The sequence below is a fragment of the Nannospalax galili genome, unplaced genomic scaffold (genome assembly GCF_000622305.1).
Source record: "Nannospalax galili isolate Female #2095 unplaced genomic scaffold, S.galili_v1.0 scaffold589, whole genome shotgun sequence".
In the NCBI taxonomy this organism is placed as follows: Eukaryota; Metazoa; Chordata; class Mammalia; order Rodentia; family Spalacidae; genus Nannospalax; species Nannospalax galili.
This window is the reverse complement of record NW_008360324.1, coordinates 1,403,309-1,431,304: the sequence shown is the minus strand read 5'-3', so window position 1 is coordinate 1,431,304 and position 27,996 is coordinate 1,403,309. Positions and strand designations below refer to the sequence as shown.

At 39.8% G+C, this 27,996-nt stretch overlaps 1 protein-coding gene across 1 annotated transcript in view; it reads right to left on the bottom strand.

Annotated features, from left to right (window-relative positions):
* Cd163 (CD163 molecule) overlaps positions 1–21,228 on the bottom strand; it is a 34,095-nt gene extending 12,867 nt beyond the window's left edge. Inside the window, 15 exon segments of the mRNA XM_017796154.1 lie at positions 381–470; positions 1,762–1,869; positions 2,048–2,077; positions 2,431–2,742; positions 4,427–4,747; positions 7,164–7,478; positions 7,559–7,651; positions 8,252–8,566; positions 8,661–8,975; positions 12,812–13,132; positions 13,871–14,191; positions 15,730–16,050; positions 18,547–18,864; positions 20,011–20,097; positions 21,129–21,228. Coding sequence (XP_017651643.1) covers positions 381–470; positions 1,762–1,869; positions 2,048–2,077; positions 2,431–2,742; positions 4,427–4,747; positions 7,164–7,478; positions 7,559–7,651; positions 8,252–8,566; positions 8,661–8,975; positions 12,812–13,132; positions 13,871–14,191; positions 15,730–16,050; positions 18,547–18,864; positions 20,011–20,097; positions 21,129–21,174 — 3,313 coding nt within the window. The 5' untranslated portion in view covers positions 21,175–21,228.
* Between the last annotated feature and the right edge of the window lie 6,768 nt (positions 21,229–27,996).

The window sequence follows — 27,996 nt, the reverse complement described above, 5'->3', positions numbered from 1 at the left end:
ACTCCAGTGTGGGGGTATGGGAGGGTGCCAAAGGGGAAGGGGGAAGGGGGTATAAAGATGATTTTATGTATGAAATACACAAAAATTCAATAAAATTTTTTTAAAAAGATGATTTTCTGTTTCATCAAAAAGATTCAAGATGTAATACTGTGTGGGATGGTCAAAGCGCAGGCCTCTTAAATTAGAGACTTCCTTATGGCTAAAATTTTATATTCTCTAAAAGTCACTTCACTGCTGCCTTTCTTCTTTGTATGTTTCATAAAGTTTCTATTACAGGGATTTTCAACTTTTTCAACTGTTACTCAAAGTAGGATGCACAGCCTCAATTGCAGCCACCTGTTTGTGACTCTTAGCCAGAGACGTTCACACAACCCACTGACCTGAGGACTTCGGCAGGTCCGGATCATTTGCATTTGAATTCATCTCCTGGTACTGAACTTGGTGGACCAAAATCTCTCCTCTTGAGGAAACTGAGAAGAGAGGTTCTGGGTTATGGCTCACAGGCCACTGTAAAACATTCCCTCCTTTATCTGAGCTTTTTCCCAGCATTAAACATTTCAATCTTTGACCATGCTGCTGTTTTCAACTAGCTACTTGTGCGAAATAGGCACAAGATGAAATCCCTATTACCATGGCGTAACAACCCATGCTCCTAGCAAGTGTTCTGTGAATAAGTAAAATGCTTCCTTTTCCCCCAATTCCCACTATAAAGTCCTTTCCATCTTTCATCTCAAATGTTTCAAAATACGATTCCTGTCAACGATGTGGTCTTTCCTCAACCCTCCATAGACCCCATTGCCAAAAGCTCAGCTTGACCACTTCATCACTCTTCTTTAATGACTATGCATCCTCTTACCCTGGACTATAAGGAGCTCACAATTTGTTCCTTTTGTCTGCGTTAGCCTTACCAACAGCTTCTCTCTCTGAACCCAACTTTTACTCGCACACCACAAATGCATCTTTCGTATACTTTTCTGTCCTTGCATCTGTCGTCCTTCTCTGGACTATCTCTTACCCAATTATTGGAACTATCTTAAAATTTTGTCCCCCAAACTTCGAGAAGCCTTCCATCCCTTTTCCATCTTAGGTAATTGCTTTCTTTTTTATGCTACTTTGTTCCTCATTAGTTTTAATATATAGTGCTATGTGAATACTTACATTTGCAATCAAACTGTCCCACAGAGCAAAACATTTTTAAAATTTTATTATCCTTTTCTTTATCTTCAGGGCCTAGCATAGTGCTTGATAGAATAATAGCATTTTATATTAGGGATATCATGGTCAGAGTAAATAAATGTGGGCAGAAAAATCACCTTAGATGATAAATTGTGTATTCATTCTAAACTATCAGTTATTTTAATTAACAACTGCAATTAAACATGTAGAGTGCAAAGGTTATTATTGCAGACAAAACACCCTTTTATTTCTTGTTGGTCTTTTGAGACAGGTCTCACTTTAGTTCCAGCTGGCCTAGAACTAGCTATGTAGACCAGGCTGGCCTCATCTCACAGAGATTCACTTGCCTCTGCCTCCTGAGTGCTGAGATTAAAGGTGTACACCACCACATCTGGCCAATGCACCTATTTTTTTGAGTGAAATTTTGTTCCTTGTATTCTAAGAGACTCTTCAAATTTCTTTCAGCCTCCTGTTTCCCAGACATTGGATGGTTGAGTCATTTATTTATTTATTTATTTATTTAATTTAGCCCAAGAACTCCCTTATCTTGTGGTCACAATAAGGGGATCATAATTTGGCTCTGACCTGTAAACCGCTGTATCTGTCTTTGCTTCAGAGTCCACAAGAGGAATGCGATGAGAAGGATCAATAGAATGACCCCAAAGATCACAAGTGCAACGAGGGCTGAGTGACCTAAGCAAAGGTAAATGTCAAGATTCTCAGCTGAGAGACACAGGTTCCCAGTTGCTAACTCTCTTTTACATCAGATATAGGCACCCCAAAGTAGAGATCCAGTCCTCAAAATTCCTTCTGACCTGTATTCTAAGCAATACAGTTAATTGGTCCCATAGTCATAAATTTCATGATATACCTGTGCCATGTTGTGATTCTGAAATATTTCCTGTAGGAGAAAAGAAAAAGCGATTTAACTTTGAGAGTAGTTGATTACAAACATCTCTGTTTCCTTATTTGAACTCTCATTGCCTCTTAAGCAAGTAAACTATTCTTTCCCTCCTAAAGTTTGGCTCTCTAGTTTCTCTTCCCCACCACGTGGATGTACAGGTCACACCATGTCCTTTGTGACAGTCACTGTGTAACAGCAAATGTTTTCATTATTCCTTCAGGTAGAAACACCATGATTGTCTCCCCATCAAACCCCTGTGTCGACAAATCAAGCCTTCACATAACACACTTCAATGCTTGGTCCTGTTTGCTGCCAAAGAGTCCATCTCAATCCAGGCTCTTGGCACCCACCTGGGAGGCACTGCACAGCAGCATCTTCCTTGTGGCCACAGTCGCTGTGACTCCACGGTCTGGCAGGACAATCCCACAGGGAGGATTCATTCCCTTTGCACTTCACTTCATTGAGCCATATGGGCCCAGTCCCTAGACCAAATGCTGCTTCTTTTAGTGCCTTCACAGCTTGGCCACAGCCCAACTGCTGACATACGACCTGAGCATCATTAAGGTCCCAGGAGTCATCACACACTGTCCCCCAGGAACCTCTGTGCCAGACTTCCACACGTCCGGAACAATCTGTATGTCCTTCCTGAAGTCTTATTTTATCTGAAAAAGAGTCATCTGTATTATTCCTAGGAAGACAAAAGTTTCTGAAAGGTTATGGGAGAAAAGGGAGATTTGAAACTCTAGGTTTTAAAACTCTATTTAAAACTATTTATTTAGCATATGGTAAGAAATTTCATTTGTCTAGAGATATGACAGAGATAGGGTTTTCTCTAGGATCTATGACCTCTCCAGTCATGTGTATTTGGCTGTGTTTACAGTATCACCCATGAGTTCACTCCCATTGAGAAGTCTTTAAGTCCAATTAGATAGCTGTTGGTTACCCTCACCCCCGAGATAACAGTGCTACTGCTACACCAATAGAGGTCAGAATTTTTTGTTTTAGTCTTTTTGAGATAGGGTCTCCCTGTAGCCCCAGCTGGCCTGGAACTCACTATGTAGACCAGGCTGACCTTGAACTCACAGAGATCCACCTACCTCTGCCTCCCAAGGGCTGGGACTAAAGGCATGTGCCACCACGCCTGGCCAAGATCCTTATATTTATAACAAGTATATAGTACAACACTCATCAAAGAAGCTTCCTTTTGCAACAGATGGAGGCTACTGCAGAGTTCCACAACTGGTCACACACAGAGAATACACGTCTAAGAGTATATTAGATGCCCAGTCCTAGGTGACATATCTACAGTGGAACCTCTACACCTAAGGCTCATGGAACATAGTGGAACAAGGGGCAGAGAGAAAACTAGTGCATCTCTCAACTCTCACCAGTGAAGCTTCCTTATATAACAGAGTTCTAGACACACAGAAAGGCCACAAGTGGCCACGTTTGCAGAGTGTGTGTCCTTGGATAGGACTCCTACGTTAGACCTTACCCACCCATGGCTCAGGAACCATTGTGGAAAAAGGGTTGGAAAGATTGTAAGAGCTGGGGTTGGTTCACGAACATAGGGAAACTGGTGGACAAGGCTGTCCACTATCTCTACTCCTTTGCAATATAGTGCTTGAAACTCTTGTAAGACCAATAAGACAAGAGAAGGAAATTAAAGAAGTACTAACTGGAAAAGAAGAGGTCAAATCATCACTATTTGCAGATGATATGATATTACACATATTAGATTCCAAAAATTCCACCAGAAAACTACTAGAAATGATTAATACTTTCAGTAAAGTAACAGGTTGCAAAATCAACTGCAAATGAATGAAGTCAACATTGTTAATGTGGAATGTTAAATTTTCTCTAATGAATTATGTGGACAGGAATCTTTCTCATAGTTTACGAAAATGTAGAATGAGAAAGTAGTCCAGAATTGATCTTTCTGGTTGAATTTTTTCTTATACCAATGTAGCAAGATAATATTTGAAATAAATGTGGGGAAAGGAAGGCAGATCATTCAATAATCCAAGTAATCATGTTTTCCCTGCTCCTTTTTTTTCCCCTCAGAGGAAGCAATCAAAACTTCCAAGTAGAGTACAGGAAATGTGAAAGTTTTCGGAATAGTTATCACTGAAATCGTATGTGTGTATGTGTACATATGCAGAGCATAATAATTAAATAAAATCAATTAAATGAAATATAGGTCTTGCCTGGACATTGATCACTTCTGGTTAGTGAAACCTAATGAACTGAGCCACAGTGTGTACAAGGAAACAAAACCTGATGTTTCCTCAGAGGATTGTACTGGAGTCGTAGAATAGAAGTTTCTTATCGACAATGGATACTCACTATTGCAGATGATCCAGGTCTCCTTGGAAGGGCTGGCTTGTCTCTGCTTCCATGGAGAAGATGGACATTGCCATAATGTGTCAACTCCTTTTGGACACTGCACATTATCTATCCACATGGGCCTGGATGGCATCTTATCTGAAGATGTAGGTTTCACGGTCCCATTGTCTGCACAGCCCAGCTGACGGCATACCACCCCCACAGTAGTTGGAGACATGTCATTGCTGCCAACGCTGCCCCACACGCCATTGTAAAACACTTCCAGTCGACCTGAACAGGTCTCTTTCCTGGTTTCATTGCTCAGTCTCAGAGACATGAACTCTAGGATGAAATAAAAGTTAATAGTGTCACAACTTTCCTGAAGATTTAGGAAACACCTTCCCTTTTCTCCAATGTAAGAATGAATTTAAACATAGGTAAAAATGATTAATTACCAATAATTTGTCAATACCTTCTGGACACACAAACAGATCTTAGTAAAATACAATTTTTATATTTATTTATTTATTCATTCAATCATTCATTCATTCTTTTTGGTCTTTTTGAGACAGAGTCTCTTTGTCTGACCCAGCTGACCTGGAACTCACTATGTAGACCAGGCTGGCCTTGAACTTGTAGAGATCCCCCTGCCTCTGCCTTCTGAGTGCTGGGATTAAAGGCGTGTGCCACCACACCCAGCACAATATTTATTTTTTAAAAATAAATATTGTATTTATGTATTTCACAAAATATAAGATATTAATCAAATTTAGACCCCTGTCCCCATACATGCCTCATAGCCCCCCCCACCAGAATTTATGCATTCTGTCATATATGTTAAGTCCTATCTGGTCAAGAATTTGTACCCAGATATCACCTCGGTGCAAGTTCATCCACTGGAGTCTAGTCAGCTTATCTAGAGTCACTCCCATAAAGAAGATCTATCTACTCCCCATCACCCAGCAGTAATCAGTTGTCAACAGTTCCACCAACAAGATTGGAGCCCACTCCTGGATAGGACACCTATATTAAACCTCACCCACCCCATGACACAGAGACCATTGTGGAAAAGGGAGTGGAAAGATTGTAAGAGGCAGAGTTGGTATGTGATCATAAGGTAACAGAGTCTTCCAAGCCTCTGGGAACTTGCTCATATGAATGTGCAACAATGGTGACAGTGGGGCCTGGAGAGATGGCTCAGTAGTTAAGAGCACTGGTTGCTCTTGCAGAAGACATGGGTTCAGTTCTCAGAACCCACACGGTGGCTAACAACCATCCATAACTCCAGTTCTAGGGGATCTGATGTCCTCTTCTGATCTCCGTGGGCATGGCATGACACAGGTGTACCTACCTATGTGCAAGCAATACACTCATACATATAAAATAAAAATAAAAATACTTTTTAAAAACAAACAAAAACCAATGGTGACAGAATGCATAAGACCTTGCCAACTCATTCAGACAAAACACAGCATAGACATGGGGGAATATTTATTTTGATATACCTCTGACTTTCTAGTCTTGGGTTTTGTACTTTAGGACTTCTTTCAAATGCTGTCAGCCATCCTAAAATGCTTTCTAGATTCAATCAAAGCCTCAGAGCCATTTTCCAATTATATAGTTTGGATTTTCTCCCTTAATGATTATAATTTTAACCCTATGAGTCTTGTTCCAGTCTTGTTTATTTTTGACACTTGAAACTCTGTATTTATGGGGCACAGTGTGATGTTTCTATATATGTAAATTCTGTACTATGATGAAGTAGGAAGTTAAACACAGGTGTGGGTTTTTTTTTGTCTGTGTCTTTTACACTTAAAATGTTAGTGAGACACAGGTACTAAAACCAATGTTTGGTGTACGTTATCTTGAGATGAAATAGTTCCTGTCTTTTTTGATTTATTTATTTTTATTTTATATGTATGAGTGTCTTGTCTGCATAAAAGTAAGTGCACCTGTGTCATGCAAAGCCCATGGAGGCTAGAAGAGGGTCTCGGATCCCCTACAGCTGGAGTTATGGATGTTTGTTAACTGTCATGTGGGTTCTGGGAACTGAACTTGGGTCCTCTGGAAGTGCAACCAGTGCTTTTAACTGTTGAGCCACCTCACCAGTCCCAAATATTTCCTTTCTTGACACATCAGTTTTCCCACAAATGTCCCCTACCAGATTTATATTAGTTAACAGGAACTGATCACTTCTGCACATAGGATTTTTTAACTTCACTATATTACTGAATCATAACATTATTTTCATTAATATATTACAAATGAGGACTTTTTTGTTTCAGAATAGAACCTCCTCTTCGATACAAGCAACAGCAATGGCCTCTAATGGTAACGTTTGCTTCTTTGGCAAATAAAATTCATTTATCTACTTTTAAGAATTACTTAAATATGGTAATTATCTTTTTCTCTGTATAGAGTTGTATAGAATTCATTTTTGAAATCCAGTTTACTAATATAGTAACTGTCAAGTGAGTCATTGAATTCAGTATCCAAGTCTACTTACATTTATAAAGAGCTTTCCTGTTAACCTTTTAATGATATTCAGGCTTGTTTTAGATTTTTCTTAGTACACTACCTGGCACATGAGGTACTAACTGACTCATCAAACTCATACTTCGAAGCTCCTAACTGTGGAAATCATTTCCTTTGAGAAGACTCTTGAAGGATTATATCATGTTGATGTCTTTCACTATTCTTTACCCCTTTTCAGTAATTTTCACTGTGATTGTGACCAGGGATTATGTGCAGAACTCACCTGAGCAGATAACTCCGGCATCCTCCTTGTGTCTGCAATTATGGTGCCCCCAACCGTGTGAACGGCACTGCCAAATATGAGTTTCTTTCCCATTGCAGTTTATCTCATCTAGCCAAATATCCCCTGATCCTTCCCCAAAATAAGCAGAACCAGTAGCGTTAATGGCCACTCCGCAGTCCAGCTGCTTGCACACCACATGGGCATCCACTAGGTCCCAGCTGTCATCACAGATGGTGCCCCAGGAGCCCTTATGATAGACCTCTACTCTCCCAGCACAGCGGCCGCCTCCATCTGCCAAACGAAGTTGACCACTTGCTAGAAAGAGAAATGGAAATATTAATCAAGTGCATTTTAAGGACTGAGATGATTTTCATAGATTGGTCACTGATTCTCACCTATGCAGGGAACAGCACTTTCTTCTGGAATAGTTGAGCTCGTTGGGTCTGAGGACGATGTATTGCATGGGGATAATGTTTGGGACTGGTTTCCTGAAAACCAAAGTTTCAGTCATATAGGATACATGTAAGATATATAAGAATGGAGGTCAGATGGAATGTTAGGAAGATGAGTTGAGGACAAACAAATTTGGAGAAAGAGGAAGGTAGCTATATTAGCTGGGAGTGATGCTTGAGAAAACTTAGCACATAGCAAACACTAGAAGACAATGAGGCTGGTGAAAATTAAGTTACCTCTCCCTCTAAAAAGGAAAATGAGGAACTGGAGAGGTGACTCAGAGGTTAAGAGCACTGGCTGCTCTTGCAGAGGACCCAAATTTGGTTCCCAGCACCCACAAGGTGGCTAACAACTATCTGTAACTCCAGTTCCAAGGGACCTGATGCCCTCGCCTGATCTCTGGGTGCATTGCACAACACAGGTACACTTGCATGCATGAAGGCAATACACTCATACACACAAAATAAAAATAGTATTTTTTAAAAAGACAAATGAAGTCAATATTCTAGCTCACTTCTCATGACCCTCAAGATGGGCCATTTCCTTTTTCCTTTCTTCATTACTGTAGGTACATCTGATTGTAAAGTGTGCCACTGTGGAAAGCTCATTATTGGGTGTACCCTTCATTCTTTTACCTGAGCATATTACAGAGGCCACTTGCCATTCAGGACATAGGGGTGCCCCTAGAGCAGTTACGAGGCAATCTCCCAAATGCTGCTCAGTTCCAGTGCAGTGGAACATGTGCCTCCAGACCTGACCATTTCCTTTTCCAAAAGGTGTTCTTCCTGGAGTAGAAAGAGCAACTCCACATTTCAGTTGCTGACATAAAACATGAGCATCTTCTATATCCCAATGAGAGCTGCACAGCGATCCCCAGGTTCCAAGCACCTTGAGCTCTACTCTTCCCTCACATGAGGACTTGCCGTTTGCCAAGCGGATTTCAGTGTATCCTGAAAGGAAACAAGGCTTTAGAAAAGATGTCTGTGCCTCCCTAGCCTTTCCTCCTTCACAGAATAGAAACAAAAGGCATTTCCTGGATCTTACTTGAGCAGACTATGCCAACGTCTCTTTGGTGGCTACACGTTTCATCTACAGGGGGTGCCACGGAGCACAGTGAAAGATGGGACTCATGGCCTCCACACTGGAATTCTTCAGCCCATATCTGTCCACTTCCTTCTCCAAAGTAAGCACCCCCTCGGATAGAGATGACTGTGCCACATTGTAGTTCCCTGCATACCACACTGGCAGCTTCCAGAGACAAATCAAAATCACAGACGGAGCCCCACACATCACCATGTTTCACTTCGAGACGACCAGAGCATGGAATGTCCCCTCCGACCAGTCTGGGTTCCCTGTGGGCTGAAAAGCAATGGTATTTCAATGACAGATACAATTTCCAGATTTTTCAGTCACAATGGCATAAGGGAAGAGGTAAAAATAAAAGGGAATAGCAGACCAGGTTCTCAGTGATTTTCCACTTTGTACTTCTTGAATTTTCTGCCTAGATAGAGTATAGCAAATTCTAGATCCCTCCTTCTTCATTGGTCCTATCCTTTTAAGAAAATTCTAGATTTTTGATTTTTGAAGAAAATCATTATCAGAAGCAACTGCTGTTTTCTAGTATTTCACTTTCATTATTTAAAAACACAGAGTTCACTCACTGTGTGTCAGTCAGCCAACTACTCATTGTGATTTAAGATCTATTACAACATTTTGAATATTTGTATGTTGTTTTTCAGTATTTTAGCTTTCAAAATGCACACCAGACTTTTAAAAGAATCAGTTACGCTTGATATCTGTGACCTTCCTTTCTTCTATTTTTTTTCTTCCTTCCTTTCTGACATGGTTTTATCAAGATGTTTCATAGATAGACAGACATGTGCATGACCTGCCTCTCACCATGCAATACCACATCTGTTCTGCCAGCAGGAAAGGCAGCTCTTCATGAAGCTTCTAGAATTTGAACCTCCAGGACCAAGAGACAAAAAACCTTTTTTTTTTCTTTATAAACTAACATCAAAAAGGAGGAAAGGAAAGAGAGAGGGGGGACTTCCTACAGCCTGACTCACAGTTCTGTCCTCAACATTCTCATCTGCTCACTGGGTAGCTCTGAAGTGCTATGTATATAGATATATAGATATATTTAGGAACTTTAGGTGTTCAAAACTGAAAAAGAAGGAGACCAAGAACCCTCTAGGGGACGCTCTTTCCCACCATTTCAGTATAGGCCAAAACTATGGACGTATGGTGTCTTACTTTAATTAAGAGAAATAATGACCTGTAGTCACAGTATCTGAAAGTGCTTTGCAGACAATGATAAGCTGGCACCATCCTTTGAAATAGTCTGGAAAAGAATTCATGTTGTACCCTTTGTACGTTCAGAATGTACCATTATTAGAAACCCTCAAAAAATAAAACAAAATAAAATGGCAAAAAAGAATTATATGATAAGTGCACTGAATTCTTTGCTTGGTAAATGACATCCAAAACAAATTAGAGTTCCAGATCCCCTGGAGCTGGAGTTACAGATGGTTGTTAGCCACTGTGTGGGGTCTGGGAACCAGACCCGGCTCCTCTGTAAGAGCAGCCAGTGCTCTTAACATGCTGAGCCATTTCTCCATCCCTGAAAAAATTCTTTTGCTAACTCCGAGAATTGTTGAGGTTAGCCAATGATTACTCATTTTTTGAAGCAATCCAAGAGCCTCTAAGTTTTCATTAGAAACTGGGTTATGAAAGACTTGCAGACCCCGCCCCCCAGATATTCATTTCAAAACAGACTGAGGTGTGACTGAGGTTGACCGTCTACTGTCAAAAAAAAAAAAACCAAAAAAACCTTCTCTGATGAGGGTTGAAAGATGCACTAATCTATGGGTATAATGATGAGGCATTAGGAGTTGGCTGAATACTATGAAGGAGAGTGTGGGAAGATTGTAGGAGTCAGAGGTGGTAGATGATCACAAGGAAACAGGAAATGTCTTCTGGACACAGCAGGTCAGGTGCACATATGAACCTACAGCAATGATTGTGGTGTGCACAAGACCTGCAGAAGCTAGAACTAGACAAAATCCCAGCATGGAGGGGGAGGTAGGCATGATGTCCCAATCCTAGATGAAGAGCTTTGGCAATTGATAGATGCTGGAAGAGGGAGTCAGTCTTCTTTCAAAGTGTGGCCTCTGGTGGGTCAGCCATATTTCAGTGGATGGTCACACACCCAAGAGCATATGGGCAACACAAACTGGACTTAATGTTTTTTGACACTTTTTAAAATAGAATTTTTGTGTATTTCATACAGAACATCTTAATCAACTTTATATCCCCTTCCCCATTGACATCCTCCCATAGCCTCCCCACTGGAATTTATACATTCTGTCATTTGTGTTAAGGCTTATCATGTCAAGTTAGTGTCCCCAGACATCCCTCAGTGCAAGTTCATCCATTGGGGTCTAGTCAGCCCATTTAGAGTCCTTCCCATTAAGAAGACCAGCTCTTCCTCATCCAGCAGTGATCAGCTACCAATAATTCTTAGATTGGGGTCTGCTGTCCATTTCCACAGTTTTGTGTTGGGTTTTTGTCTGCTTGAGTTTGCATGACTTGATGGGATTTTTTAAAAAGAGGATATGGGTGTGTTCCCTTTCTCATAGCATCTTGTGCTGGCCATTTCTGCTCTGTTAAGACCCACGTGGCACTTTCCCAGACCTGCCTTGATTAATACAGCTCTCAACTCTCAGCAGGGAAGCTTCCTTGTACAGCAGATGGTGATTACCGCAGAGACCCACAACTGGACAGTGTGCAGAGAAGAAGAGGCTGCAAACTGCCTATCCCTGAATAGGACACCTACATCAAACTTCTGTTGTCCAAGGCTCAGGGGTCATTGTGGAAGGATGTGGAGATTTTAAGAGCCAGAGGTGGTATATGACCATAAGGAAACAGTGTTTTCCAGGCAGCTAGGCACTTACTCATATGAACTCATAATAATAGTGACAGCATGGACAAGTCCCATGTAAGCTCAAACCAGACAAAATCCCAGCAAAGACAAGGGGAAGTGATAAGAAACCCCAATCCTACCTGAGGAACTGTTGGAAACTGATGACTGATGAGAAGATTTAGTCTCATTACGGGTGAGACTCCTTAGTATGTTGATCAGGCTCCAGTAGATGAATCCAGACTGAACGCCATTTGGGAACACAGGCCTGACTCTATAGGCTTTCATATATATGCAAAATTTGGTGGGGGTAGTAAGGGAGGGTGCCGGTATGGGAGGGGATCAAAATATATTGTGTAAACTGTGCAAAAATTTAATCAAAAATTAAAAAAATAATTTTCTAGCTTATTATAAAAGCCAAAACTATTTGAAAGGAGTTGGTAAATGGATCACAGAAGGGTTGGAGTGAAAGAAAATGTCTTGGAGAAGAATAAGGAGATACTGATTCCCTATACAACCCAGGAAGGATATGAACAGCATAGGATTGTACCCAGCACTTTGGCTGTGTGCTGAGGAAGTGGGAATTGATGGTTGGCTGTGAAGCAGACCAAGTTCACTAAATAAGAACCTCATCAAATTCACAGTACAACCCAAGATTTTGGGCTCCAAATGTGACAGGGGAGAACCAAAGCAACTGTACCTGAGGTGAGCAGAGCCAGTGGTGATGTGGTGGTACTCGATGAAGACAGCTGATTACTGGATGGACATCTTTAGTGTATTTAAACAGCATGGAATGCTGTGCTTTGAAAACACGTTCAGCACATGAAGTTTGGGAACTAGGAAATGATTGGTGCTGATTCTCTGAAGTCATGGTGGGGGTTTGCTTGTCAGAATTTGCAGTCTAGCAATCACATCAGCTACCACATAATCTATTCTTTTTGCTTTAAGATCTGCAACCATCGTGGCCCTCCTGGAAACATTCACTTCATAATATTAGTTTCCAAATGTTTGGTAAAATATGTCTTTTTTGCTGTTATACTTAGATTCTATGTATAACATCAATATGTTGTCAGTTAAAAAACACACAAAACAGGACATAAAGTTGGGTGGATACAGAAAGGAGGATGGACCTGGGAGGAATTGGAGTGAATGTGATCAGAATACATGGTATAAAATTTTCAAAGAAATGATAAAAATTTAAAAATGTAGACAGTGGTCATGATACTATTTTTGGAATTAAGCTACTTTTTACCAAATGAATCGAAGGTCTTACCTGAGCAAGTAACTTGGGCTTCTTTATAGTCAGTACAGGAAAGGCCACCCCACTGCAAATTCTTGCAGTCCCAAAGAGAAGTTTCATTTCCACTACAGCTCCCAATAAATAGCCACATGTTTATTTTCTTAATCTCAGAGTAAGTTTTAGAATATGTTTGAAGTGCAGATCCACATCCCAGCTGCCTACAAACCACGTCAGCTTCTTCCAGGGTCCAGTCTTTGCTGCACACCTTCCCTAACAGTTTCTGAAATTTGACCTCCACAGTTCCAGCACAGCGACTGCTTCCACCTACAAGTCTCAGTTCCAGATCTGATCCATCTGCAGAAGAAACATAAGTACAAGCTGTAGGTACTTGTGGAGGGAGGGTTGTTGCCAAAAGACACTGAATTCCTCCTTCTAGATACCAAAGCTCTGTAAATTGTGACTTACCTACCTTCTTTTGTGTGTTTACTTACTATTTGTTGTTAACTGAGAATTGTACAGATGGCCTTGCACAAACTAGGCAAGTGTTCTATGAAAGATACTTCTTTTTACTTATGTTTTAAAATTTGAAAACAGAGTTTTACTACATTGACCAGGTTGGCCTTGAGCTCACTCAGTAACACAGGCTGGCCTTGAATTTTCTATCCTCTGTCACAGCCTCCCGAGTAGCTTGGATTGCAGGCCTTTACCACCATGCCCAATTTTGGCTCACCTATTCCTTGATGCTTTAATACATGACTAGCGTGGACTATGAATTTGATTAGGAATGGAACTGAAGTTCCAAGGAAAATAAGCCATTCGGCTACAAAAGATAATCCTACAGAATTTAACTCTCTGAGCCCCAAGTAGATTTAGAATTTGAGGTCTCGATCCTAACAGTATTATGAATAATTATTACAGAGAATAGAGTCAAGTATCCTTCACATGAGGAATGTGTGAAGATTCTTCACGACTGTGAAGGAATTCCCAGCAAGGAATGAATGATGCATCTCCACTGCTCACAACTCATGCCTATTCCAATTCCTAAACGGCACAGATTTTTCCCTCTTTGATTTACTTTTTGTTTTAACTTACCAGAACATGTCACGCCTGCATCTTCATTGTGATTACAGTAATGTCTTCCCCACTCCTGGGATTTACATTGCCAAAGAGTTGGTTCATGTCCTTGGCAGGAAACATGGTCAAGCCAAATTTGTCCAGATCCCTCACTGGCATTAGCTCGGCCAATGGTTTTGACGGCAGTTGGACATCCCAGCTGCTTACACACCACAGCAGCATCGTTATCGTCCCAGTGGTCATCACACACAGTACCCCATTCTCCTTGGAATCTCACTTCCAATCTTCCTGAACATTGAGACATTCCATCCACCAGTCTCAGGCTCAGATCTGCTCCCTCTACAACAGCAACAGAGATCAAGTCAGAGATAGGGAAACAAGAAAAAGGAGACTAAAAATTAGCTCCAGCTGAAATGGGCCCAAAAAAGGGCAGAGATGTAGATGGAGACAGCGACAATAATGCCATACCTCCAAGAGAGTCATTAGAGCTGGAAGGAATGGACCAAAACCAAGAACTCAAGTGGAAAGGGAAGAATGCCCTCCCATCACACACAAGCTCACAGCCTTGTTCCTTGATCCTGGTGTGGAGCATTGAAGACTCCAAGCAAAAGCAGTACTTGCTTATAGCTAGCCCTAGCATCAGTGAGGTGCTGCTAGGAAACACAGTGTTGGCTCTTTTAAAAAATGTATTTTATTATTATTTTTAAATATTTTATTTATTTATTTATTTATTTATTTAATGTGTATGCGTGTATTGCCTGCATGTAGGTAAGTGCACCCATGTCAGGCAATGCCCACGGAGGACAGAAGATGCTGTCGGATCCCCTGGAACTGGAGTTACAGACAGTTGTTAGCTGCCATGTGCATTCTGGGATTTGAACCTGGGTCTTCTGCAAGAACAGCCAGTGTTCTTAACCACTGAGCAATCTCTCCAGCCCCAGGCTCTTTTGTTTTTATCATTTAATTCTGTGAATTTGAGCTAATGTTTGGGGAAGGAGTAGGCTAATGTGGCTGAGAAGGAGACTTGCTAGCTAGAGGATGATATGGGGTGGTTTCCTCTTAAGCCAACTTCAGCATGACAAATATTTTATGTTTTCTCTCATTATTTTGTGATTCATAGATTTCATATAGATACATAAAATTGCATACATAGAGAGACAGACAAGCAGACAGATAGATAAACAGATATATGACATGAAAGTAGAAATAAAATGGTCTAGAAAGACAGAGAGGATGGAAGGGAGAGGAGAGAAAAGGATGAAGGGTTATGAAGGGAAATATGCTCAGCATACAACATGCACATGTCTGAAAACTTAATAAAAATCTCATCCAAAGAACAAAGCAGTCCCTCCCCACTTTACTCCTCTCTTGATTTCCTGCCCCCTCCCTGGGCTTTTCCTAAACACTTTCTCCTCATGGTAGAACTCAATTTCAGTCTTTATACTTTGTTTCTGCAATTATTTCTTTTTAAAAAATTTAAAAAAAATTTATGTATATGTGTACACTCCAGTGTATGTATGTGCACCACCTGTGTGCAGTACCCACAGATGTCAGAAGAGGGTATCAGGTCCCATGAAACTAGAGTTACAGGTGGTGGTGAACCATGTGGGTTCTGGGAACTTAACCCAGGTCCTCCACAGAGCAGTCAGCACTCTTAACTGCTGAGCCATGTCTCCAGCCTCTCCTGCAACTTTTTCAATTTCTAATTTCAGTTATCTAAAAATCAGCAATATCAGATGTGAAACCCCAAAGGAGAGAGTAATGAGGTGACAAAGAAAGCTGACTGGACGCTCCTATGTTTTCAAGGGCTCAGGCTTACAGAACTGCTACCTCTTTCTTTTCTGCCACAGAGAACAGAAAGCCCAGATCCTCCTTACCCAAGCAAATCACTCCAACATCCTCAGCATGGTCGCAGTTATGCTTTCCCCATCCTCGGTGTTTGCAGTCCCAGAGAGCTGACTCATTTCCATTGCAAGCCAGATCATCAAACCAGATTGGTCCAGAACCTTGTCCAAATTTAGCTGAACCAGAGAAACTGACAGCACTTCCACATTCAAGTTGTTTACAAACCACAGAAGCGTGAGCTATGTTGAAGTTATCATCGCACACTGTTCCCCACTCTCCTTTGAATTTGACTTCTATTCTTCCTACACACCGGTTGCCCCCATCCATGAGTCTCATCTCCACATCGGATCCGTCTAGAGCAAAGACCAAAGTTAGGAAGTGATAGCCATTCATAATCAATTAATCATTTAAAGTATTCTGGATACTCGGAAGATGATGCTGTCCTCAAAATAGCACTCGAGTTTTAGATGCTGCCCACCTCCACATACTGGAAAATTAGGTCTTGTTAAAATCCAATGAACAATAAAGACTCTCATCTATATCTAATTACCAAGGAAATTGTTTTTCAGACCAAAGATTTTTAAAAAAATTTTTTTGAGAATTTCATACAGGCATAGAAGCATATAAGGTGTTTTGATCAAATCCATGTCCACTCCCTCCCTTCCAACTCCTCCCATATCTCCCATCACTTTTTTTCTGATAACTTCATGTACTCTTTCTTCTTCTTCTTTTCTCCTCCTCCTCCTCCTCCTCCTCCTTCTTTTTGTGGGGCTTTTTGCTACTCTGACATTCCCCCCTCTGAAGAGGTAACCCTAAAATCTTTTAGGGATTAGATAAGAGCTCCCAAATACTTTGGAACAGAGTATGTTGCTAAGAGGCCCAAGGACATGATGACTGTTAGCCAAGAAACTCTTCTTTGGAGTCTTTTTACACTAATTGCCTAGCCAGTTCCTACCTCCTATTCTTACCATACCATCCCTGAAGAGGTTACCCAGCTTGCAGATAGGGAATCGGGTGCAGAATGCTCTGGCTTCTTCCATGCTGAACAGGGACGCAGGGTGAGGCAATTGGGGTACCCCTTCAGTGGGATGCAGACCAAAGCTTTTAAACTTTCTGTCTTATTACCAGAAGAGAAATAAGCATTCTTTGATATAGAATTTAAAAACCTAGAGAAAGAAAGGGGCCCTATAATCAAGCTATTGAAAATAAGAAATTGGTAATTTGCTGAGCACTTAAACTCCTTATTTTAACCTCTCTTTATTAAGAATTCAGAGAATGATTAATTAATTTTGAATTTGAAACTAGAGAGATCTAAAAAAAAGCAAAGATTGAAATACCCAAATATATGTAACAGTTTGTAAAAGCACCATATTATTAAAAATTAGGGAAAACAATTTACTTCTTCCAATCTTCTGAATTAAAGCTATTTTCTTCTCCCCAAAGCATCTACCACTATTTCCAGCAACAAACAGCATTTTCTATAAGAAAATTTGTTTCTCTTATTACCCGTTAGATTTTCTGTGAGCACTAAAATACATGAAAACAAGGAGACTTTACTTGAAATCTGGGGACACTTGAAAACACAAAGCATACTTTAACAAAATGTTTAGAAGCACATTATTATTATTATTATTATTATTTTCTTTTCTTTTTTTAGACAGGGTCTCCCTGTAGCCTTAGCTGGCCTGGAACTTGCTATGTAAATCAGGCTGGTTTCGATCTCACAGAGATCTGCCTGCCTCTACCTCCCAAGTGCTGGGATTAAAGGCCTGTGCCACAACACCTGGCTAAGAAATTAAACTTTAAGACCTCTAAACTCTAAGCAAAGACCCTTACTTGATAAGGTTTGTTTTTATTATGGTCAATTATTAAAATAATTAATAATAATAAGCAGCCACCATCAAAAAATACATATTAAGTGTATCGCATGCCATATTCTTTAGTCCTTATGGATTTAAACATCACATGCTATTATTGTTAGCCCACTTTATAGATCAGCAATCTGAGATTAATGATTGGTCATGATGTTGAACTCCTAGGAGATGCCAATATTTGAGAGGCAAGGAGGTTGGAGGGAATGGTTTAGCACAAGTCCTCTGTTGATAATTATGACATCTAGCCTTCATGCCTATGATAAGAATGAAATCTCGCAAGAGGTAGAAGTTCTGCAGATCAAGCCCTACCTAGGGTAGAGACTCTCCTAACTACAGATAGTAGACCCCTATGACGCCAGTGAGCCCCTGAATGGCTACAGGTTCTTTTCTATCATTAGGCTCCAGTTGTACCTTTATGTGTAACAGAAAGTAAGCTTAACTTTATCTTTAGTTATACAAACACAGCAGACAAGAGCTAAAGGTACCACAAGGGTGTCATAGCTAAATATCAGTTCTGTATACAACAATAATTACGGTAAGAGCTTGGCAAGCTTTATTGTGATTTTGAAATTTGCTGTAGACGTTGTTTTGTTATCCCCTATTTCTTACCGTAAAGATAGATAATAGAAGAAGTTGGAAGGGGGCAGGAAAGAGGAGGAGAAAGTGAGAGGGAGGAAGAAGAACAGGAGGAGGAGAATGAGGATGAGTGGGTCAACAGGAAACTGCAGGGAACCATGAGGAAACTAGCATTTTCAGAATGTGTTACTTGCCCGACAGTGTGCAAAGAGTTTGCATGTATCTTATTACTGAGCTGTCAGAGAACTCAAGGTTAGAAAGATTTAAAACTTTGTATGAAGTCACAGCATTAGTGGGTGATGGTGCTAGAATGTAACTCAGCATTTTTCTAAGGGACAGAGAATGTGAATTGAGTCAGAACCAGGTCGTGAGATTTGCTTTGCCTTTAGCAAATCTTACCCGAGCAGGTCACTCCAACATCTTCCTGGTGAGTACAGTTGTGCTTTCCCCACCCTTTGTGTTTGCAGTTCCAAAGAGCTGACTCATTCCCTCTGCAGGAAACGCGATCCATCCAGATGTGCCCAGAGCCTGCACTGGAGTTAGCCCACCCGAGGGCCATAATGGCACTTGGGCATCCTAGCTGCTGGCAAACCACAGAAACCTCATTCATGCTCCAGTCAGTGCTGCACACCGTTCCCCACTCCTGCTGGATCTTCAGCTCCACTCTCCCACTGCACTTGTTTTTACCACCAGCTAGTCTCAGTTCCTTTTCCACTCCTGCAACAGCAAATTAGCACAGCAGGTGATGGTCACAAATAGTCAAGAGAGAGGGAGAGAGAGAGATATCATTCTTTAGATTACTTATTTATCATGCAGAATCAGGATTGAGAATCATGCTGGTCCCAATGGAAAAATGTCATTTTACAGCATTCAGATATAATTCTTAGTATCACAAACTTCAAATGACACAGTGACAAAACTGGTCAAGCCAACCAGCACAGTACTATGTGATATTTTATTTTTATGTCTGGATATCCTCAATAGTAGCAATTTATCCCATCTAAATATGACACAACAGTGCTATAAGAATAAATTATGTATCATAAAATCAATAGAATTAGAGTTGATCATTAATGTGAGGTGATAGTTGAATTTGAGGAGAGTTAAATACCCATTTATGCATATTTATAAAATTGCATAGTTTTTTTAGAACTGTAGTAGAAATCTAATTAAAACTAATTGATTTAAATGGAAATTAAGATAGAGAAATGTTCCTATTATCCTCTATCATAAAATAAAATAAACACCTCTCTATCTCCCTTCCCAAAATTCCCTCAGTTGCTTCTTCTTTTTGTTTGTTTTTTTTTTTGCTTAACCGAGGAACCTGGTGGTCCCAGCAGCCTGGCTCTCTTGAGTACATTTTCAGGTAAAATGTGAGATTTGAATTTATTAAAGTGTTCCTAGAATTTCCTTTTGCCCCAATAATTCTGAGGTTTCTTCCTTTCTGCGTTATCCTTTTACTCTGCCACACACATCAAAAAGTTTCTAATCTTTATGTAGGTATTTTTCCTGAGTTTATTTCATTGTATTTTCTTGATCATGGCTATGTTGTGGTGCCTCATGACTTAGGATATTATTGATTGCCTTTTAACAACTATTCCTTCAAACCCATGGAGCATGAGGTTTTTGGTATTTTTTGGTCTTTTTGAGACAGGGTCTTCCTGTAGCCCTAGCTGGCCTGGATTCATTATGTAGACCAGGTTGGCCTCGAACTCACAGAAATCTGCCTGCCTCTGCCTCCCGAGTGCTGGGATTAAAGGCGTGTGCCACCACATCCGGCTGAGCATGAGTTTTTTTAGAATTATTTTAGCAGTTCATATCAGAGTGGGCTAAGTCTGTAAGTAAATTTGATAGGATACTCACCTAGAGAACTGGTGAGGACAGAGGCACTGAGAAAAGAGACCACAGCCACAATGAAGGGACCCAAATGGACAAAACGTCCTCTAAGAACTGTACAAGAAAGAAAGAGGACAGAAGTACAGCTTCCCAACTACAGACTGTGGAGAAGGAATGTTTCAGATTTGGGGACCAACAAAGATCAAATACCAAGAAAAACCCTTCCCTCAAAATGGAAGGCAGACTAGAAAACTACATCCCCAGATACATATACTGTTAGCTCAACAGCTTTGAAAATGTGTCTGCTATAAACAACTAGAAGCAAAGATTTATAAGAAACTTGGGGATGGAAATAAATGACAAAGACAGGTCTTAAAACTTCCATGATTGTAAAAGGCATCAATGAAACTTAGAGGTGGAGAGATTTTCATGTCTCCACAGCACAGGTTTCTGACCCCAACCTTCTCAATCAATTACGCATGCCCCCACCTCCATGTCTACCTGGTCTGCTCTGTTAGGTGGTAAGTTCTGTGAGAGAATGGACTGCATTTATAATTGCATTTATCACGGTAGTTTTACCAGTACTTGACATGACCTTCTAAATAGCAGCCTGAACAATAGAAACATTGTCTATTTTATATCACTGAAACTCAAATGTTAGATCTTTTCAACTCCACACACACCATGCCTATAACAGGCATATAACTTTCCTAGTGCTGTTGTAACGCTCATTTCTCCTGATAACTGCAAGTCAATATTCATGAAAAGTAAAACTAGAATGATTTTAGCATGTCCCTGCAAATCCTGCAGTGGAATTCAACACTCAATTTCCTTTCTAAATTTCCTCTAAAAAAAAAAAAACACCCAATATTCAATCAGTATTGGCTCCTACCTGTTTTATCTTTTATAAGAACTATTGTTTTCATAATTCCCGACTTAATTTCACCTCAGCAATTTTATAAAATTGATATGAGTGCTGGTTCCTTCTTTATAATTTCAGTTTGGGATCTATGGCAGATAGAAGGTCTTTCCACAGAATTCTAATGCCCCTTTCTGCTCTTTACTCTCCTCTGTTAATCATATCTATTAACTCCCAGAATATTTCTAAACTCCACTAAAGGATAAATATAAATGAGACACTTTACCAGCAAATCCAGAGTTTTCAAGCAGAACCATTCTGAGATTGCCCATTCCAAGGTTTTATAATTTTGATGATTTCTAAGTCTTCTCGTACTATTCCATAGAAGTGTTCTCCTTAACAATTGGACTACCACAAATGAATATCCTGGTCTCGCTCTTAAAAATGAAAAGGCTACAGACTGTGGGAGGAGCCAACTGTAAAGAGGAAGTTATTATGTCCTTCCATCATCTTGTTTTTTACACTATAGGACAAGAAACAACAGTGGGAAACTAATACTTCTTATGGATTTACCAAAAACTCGGGAGAATTCATCTATATGCTCCTTCTGCTTACTGAATGTTTGTTAAAAATATTTTTTTATGTGTATGAGTGCTATGCCTGCATGTCTGTAAGTGCACCAGTGTTGGGCAATGCCCACAGAGGTCAGCAAGGGACATCAGATCCCCTGGAACTGGAGTTATTGATGGTTGTTAGTCTTTATGATGTAGTGCTCAATTTGGCCTGGGTTTCACTATGTATCCCAGCTGACCTTGAACCTAGAGCAATCCTCCTGTCTCAGCCTCCTCAGTGCTGGGATTACAGGCAAGAGCCACCATGTCCAGCTTTACATTCATAAGTTTTGCTTACAAATTCAAATCAGTAGAATGCTGATGATTTTCATCCCTTATTCAAAGTATTCCTGGTAAAGGGCAAGACCAAAGAAATGGCACACTTTGCCAAACTTCAGTCATCCTGGCCAATAAAGGGTCTGTCCTCTCATCACACTTATTGTGAACCACTGGGCCATTGCCTAAACATTTCCTTCATGGAAAATCTTCTAGGAATCTTCTACTTTACAGATATTACTAATGTAATTTACAATTACACAAATCTCTACATATATTAAGGTCAAAGTAAAAGACCTTGCCAGGACATATCTTTATTCCGTTCAGAGTTATGACACTAGAAGTAACCCAAGTCACATGTTTTATTTAGAGTAGCCCAGGCTAGGCTCTTGGAAGATGAATTCAATAAAACTTTCATGTCTCTTGATAGCTTCTATAAAACTGGTTGAACTGAATGACATTCCCCTCAAACAACTCTTTTTGAAATTCTAATATAACACACAGGTCCCTAGGACTCTCTATCTTGCTGCAGGTCTTAACATTTTTTTCTCCCTATTTTCAACCTTTTACTTCATCCCATAAGAACTGGTGACTAGACTGAGCAGACTGAAGGACATACTCTCCTTAAACTGATCAACCACAGATTGCTCTCTAGGGCCCTCAGCTACTCTTCTGATATGGGCCCCATTTGAGCATAAATTACCCCAACCACTGTCAAATGCAGCTATATCCCATTCTGTTGACTGCTAGCTTTATTGCAATTGGTTTGTCTGTTTTCACTGGCTCATGATTTAGGGGGCTGCTTCAACTTAAGTTGGTTTCTGCTTGAGCATGATATCATAGTCATCCACCCTAGATGGTATTGCCCTAGCCGCAGACCTCACTCTTTGGAAATAGCATTGCCTCAGACAACATCACCCCAACCCCTGTCCTTGAAGATGCCTCACTTTTTATGCCAGAGATGAATTTACTCAGACACTAATGCTGTTACCCATGGACAAGCTCTCCTAATATTTTTATTTTAAAAATTACATTTAGTTATGTATATTTTTATCGAGTTTCTGTCCATTTCATGCAATAAACTTTAGTCACATTTAGACCCCTCCCCCATCCACACCCATTTACAGCCTCCCCACCAGATTTCATGCATTCTGGGATACAAGACATTTTAGCTTTTCATCCTTTGGCGTTAGAATTCTACAATGCCTTGGAATCCACTGTCTACTTAACTTACTGAATGTACCTCTTGTTCTCTGCTAAAAGATATACTCTGCATTTCCATGCCCATACAGAGATCTGAAAGAGCTTACTAAACTTAATGAAGATTATGGATTTCCATCAAAATTCCCTACCTCATATCAGTCAGTGCCTTGACTCTCTTTTTCCATGACCTAGTCCCTCTTCAGCTTTCTAGCAAAATCCTCACCTTATGTTTCCATGCATGACCACCATAGCCACTCTTTACCCTTGGTCAATCATAGCACTACATTTATAATGGGTGCATTATTCTCCAAGTAATGGCTGCTTCTATTGTGGCCCAAGTTAGATGTCTATTAACAACTTACACATATTTCCTTATTGCTTGCTCTGCATGTTTACCTGACTGAAACCATACCTCAGTGCACAATGGTCACATTAGGACCAATAGTTAACCTTTTAATTTTTTGTGTTTTAAAATATATTTTTGTTAATTCTTTGAGAATTTTATACAATGTATTTTGATCACCCACCACTTTTCTCCCAACTCTTCCCAGACCCACCCCATATCTCTCCACTGCTTCCCAACTTTGTGTCCATTTTATATTTTATTTATACCTTACTTAAATTTTTATTTATTTACTTTTTATTTTTGAAACAGGGTCTCCCTGTAGCCCCAGCTGGCCTGGAACTTGCTATGTAGACCAGGTTGGCCTTGATCTCACAAAGATCTACCTGCCTCTGCCTCCTGATTCCTGGGACTAAAGGTGTGCGTCACCATACCTGGCTTGTGTTCTCTTCTTTTGTTGTATATTTTTTACTGAATTTTTGTGTATTTCATGCAAAGCATCTTAATCATCTTTATACTCCCTCCCCTATCCACACCCTCCCATAGCCCCCCCCCAGGATTTCATGAATTCTGTCATTTATGTTAAGGTCTATCAAGTCAAGTTAGTTTGCCCAGTTGTTCTTCAGTGAAAATTCATCCACTGGGGTCTATATAGAGTTACTCCTTTGACAAAGATCAACTCTCCCTCACCCAGCTTAATCATCTGGCAATATTTCTTTGGCTAAGATTGGGGACTGCTGCCTATTTCCCCAGTTACGTGTTTTTTTTTAAATCTGCTTTAGTTTGTAGGGGTCTTGTGCATGCTGACACTATTGCTATGGATTCATATGAGCAACGTTCTAGGAGCCTATAAGACTCTTGTTTCTATATGGTCAAGTACCTCCTCCCCTGGCTCTTACAATCTTTCCTCCCCCTCTTCAGTAATGGTCCCTGAGCCCTGGGTGGGTGGAGTTTAATATAAGAGTCCTGTCCAAGCATGTGTCCTCTTTTTAAAATACCCACCTAGTCTGATTTGTGTGGACTCTATTCCAATAGTCATTAATTTACCTGGAACATGCCAATTTATATTAATCCAAGGATTCTGGGAAAAATGAATAATATTTATTTGTATTATTCATATAGGATATTCCAGGGGCTGGAGAGATGGCTCAGTAGTCAAAAGCACTGGCTGCTCTTGCACAGGACCCAGGTTTGATTCCCAGCACCCACATGGTGGCTTACAACCATCTGTAGCTCCAGTTCCAGGGGAATTCTACATCCTCTTCTGACCTCTGCTGGTATTGCATGACACAGGTGCATTTCCATTCATACACATAAAAAAAAAAACGTTAAAATGGGGCTTTCTATAGCTGCAGAAATTGACAGCATTATTACAAGTGTGGTAACCTTTGTAACACTGAATGCATAACAACCAAGTAGCATCTGTTGGTGGCTGTTTCAGTTCATATTCAAAGGCTATATAACACATTGTTCATTTTGCAACAAGCCCATAATTAACTCAAAGGGTAGCTGATAACAAGTTGATATTGATTGTTTATTAGCCAGGGAAGGATGGGTTAGTGTCAGTCAGGATACCTCATACTGCATATATATTAACTCTGGACAAATATGGGAATAGCTCTGAGAAATAAACCAACGACAAAGAGTTTTCTCAATCAGTATCTTCCAGCACATTCTCTTAAATTCAGAGGTACTTCACTTATTCTTGTGGCTATTGCTCACACAGTGGTTAAAGAACAAGCTTCAAACACGCAGCATGCCTCATAAGACTCCTAATTGTTAACATTATCAAAGTTGTCCTTTGGTAGGGGAGGATTTGTAGGGGAGGAAATGGGGGAATAGAGTTGGTCAAAACATTTTATGCATGTATAAAATTCTAAAAATTAAAATAGAAAAAATTACTTGGAAAAAGAAAAATGAACTGGAAGAGAGTGACTTCAGAAAAATGGCAGAGTAGAAATTCTCTTATTTCTCTTAGGTTCACAGCAGTCCATCTTGAATCTAACCAGAGGCAAGATTGCCACCTTAAATGTGCCATGACTTTAGGTGGAAGATTTGATGTCCCCTTTAGCCAGCAAAATGAATGGTTTACAAACTGCATGGAGCTATTTAGAGAACTTCACTGAACACTATGTTTTTACAGTTTTAAAAAAATGATTTGATTCTCTGTTTTTTGAGTTCGTTATATATTCTGGTTATTAAATCTTTGTTGGATGTGTCGCTGGTAAAGATTTTCTCCCATTCTGTGGGTTTTCTGTTTGCTTCCTTGGTTGTCTCCTTTGATGTACAGAAGCTTTTTAGTTTAATGAGGTCCCATTTGCTAATTCTTGCCCTTGTTTCCTGAGCAATTGATGTCCGGTTTATAAAATCCTTTCCTATGCCTATATCTTGTATGTTTTTCCAAATGTTTTCTTCTAATAGTTTCAGAGTTTCAAGCTTTACACTGAAGTCTTTGAGCCATTTGGAATTGACTTTTGTGCAGGGTGAAAGATAGGGGTTTAGTTTCATTCTTCTACAAGTGGCAATCCAGTTTTGCCAGCACCATTTGCTGAAGGAGCTGGAGAGATGCGATTAAGAGCACTGGCTGCTCTTGCAGAGGATCCGGGTTCAATTCCTAGCACCCACATGGTGGCTAACAACCATCCGTAACTCCGGTTCCAGAGGAATCCAACATTTTCTTCTGACTCCACAGGCATTGCATGACATGGGTGCACTTATACACTTGCAGGCAATATACTCATATACTTAAAATAAAATAATAAATAAAATATTTAAAAAATAAGACATATGGCTTCCCTACCATTCAGAGATGCTTCTCAGTAGACTTGCTTCGATATTGTCAAGACACATTGCAACACAGGGAAGCCCAAGGCACCAGGGGTAAATTACAAAGAATGCAGGTGAGGCTTATGGTAACTGACATGCAAAGCTGATTTCAGCTAGAATGTTCTGAACTGAAGGCTTGCTCTGGTGCTTCACTGAATGCAGTGGTCACAGACTGCTTAGAATATGAGACAGGTGTATTGTTGATGGACAGTGATAGAAAAAAGACAGCAGTATGGAATAAATACTTATATATTCCATGTTCAAACATCCTTCTATGACCACAGAATCAAGACCATTCAGAAAAACAGGATGTCCTTAAGTGAACAAATAAACTGACAATGACTAACACTTAAGGATTGAGAATAAATAATCTGTATACAGTTCAAAAATAACTATTTGTGTAAGCTCAGTGAGCTCCAAGAAATTACAGAGAAACAATTCAGAAATGTATCAGGGAAATGTAACAGAAAGTGACATAATCTTGAAAAGTCAATCAGACTGAAGGCATGATGCCCCTGTCTCAGCTTCTTGAATGTTGGGATTGTTCCATCATGCCCAGCTTAGTGTTTCCTTTTTTTAAGGCTCTACCAATTACTAAGAAAACCATTACTTTAGCTGCCTAGCCTTCTATTGAAGTCCAGGGAGAATGGTCATCTAGACCTAACTGTTCTTTGTGATAGGCCATCAGAACTGCTTTCTTTCAAGTTCTTTCACTTATTTTGGTAAATTATTCATACCTGTATCTGATTTCCCCATTAAAAGACCTCATAACAGTGTCTTCAGCCTTGATTAATTCATTACTGACCTTAATCTCAGGTTATTTCTCTTTAATATTCTAACACGTTAAATTTAAATTTAAGTTATATATTTGTAAGCTCACCCATTTACATAGAACATATAAACTGTGGATGCTGGCATAATATAGCATATACTTATTATGTATAAATAGTTTGCTGCAATCTGCTTACTGACAAATAGCTGGCTTTGATTCCCGTAGACACTGATCTTCTTGCCCAATTCTAGTAACTGGACTTCTGCTTTCTTCATGTGCCTTATGACAAAGTCTTTGTCAAGAATTCCTGGAATTTGTCCTACCAATGATCTGCTTAGATTTTACTTATAATTATGATTATCTCTCTAGTTCAGTGAGTGCTTCAAGATGGGAGACCCTGTCTAAGTTATGCTTAAAATTCTTCAACAGTGACCGTGGCTACAGTATGAAGAGTTTTCAGCAGTTCAAAAGTAGATGCGATATCACTAGTTAGGAGGTACATAGAGAGTTTAGTCACAAATGAAATGTGGTAGAGATGATGATATTTGATAGCTTCAGAATATTTAAATTTTATAGGACATTAATAATTGAACAAATTAAAAGTAGGTAATGATAATGAACAATATTTTGTGCTCTTTAAAGTATCATTGATTCAATGATATCTTCTTGAAACCCAAGAATAGAAGATGTGGAGTATGAAAAATATATGGCAGTTATGTAAAAGGCACCAATTAATGACGAAGAGATAAGAGAATTCAAGAATTTGGAATGAGCAATTGCATTGTCATTAATTCTCATATGGAACCTTGGAATCAGTGACATTAGGAACAGAAACAATGAGTTAAAATTGGGCATGTACCAGATGAAATCTGTTTGAGTTATCTGATGAGAATCGAGCAATTATGTACGCAATTATGAATCTTAGAGGAGAGATCTGAACTTGGGGTTGAAGTTTCAGAGTGTAGTGAATTTTTATAATTTTTGTTTCCTTGATATCCATTTGAATATTTTAGACTTTCTCATACTTGAAGCAGGGTTAGTTATCCTTGACAATTTCCAGTTCTCTACCTGCTTCTACTTCCTCAAAATGGTTGATACAGATATCAGACTTGTACAACCACCT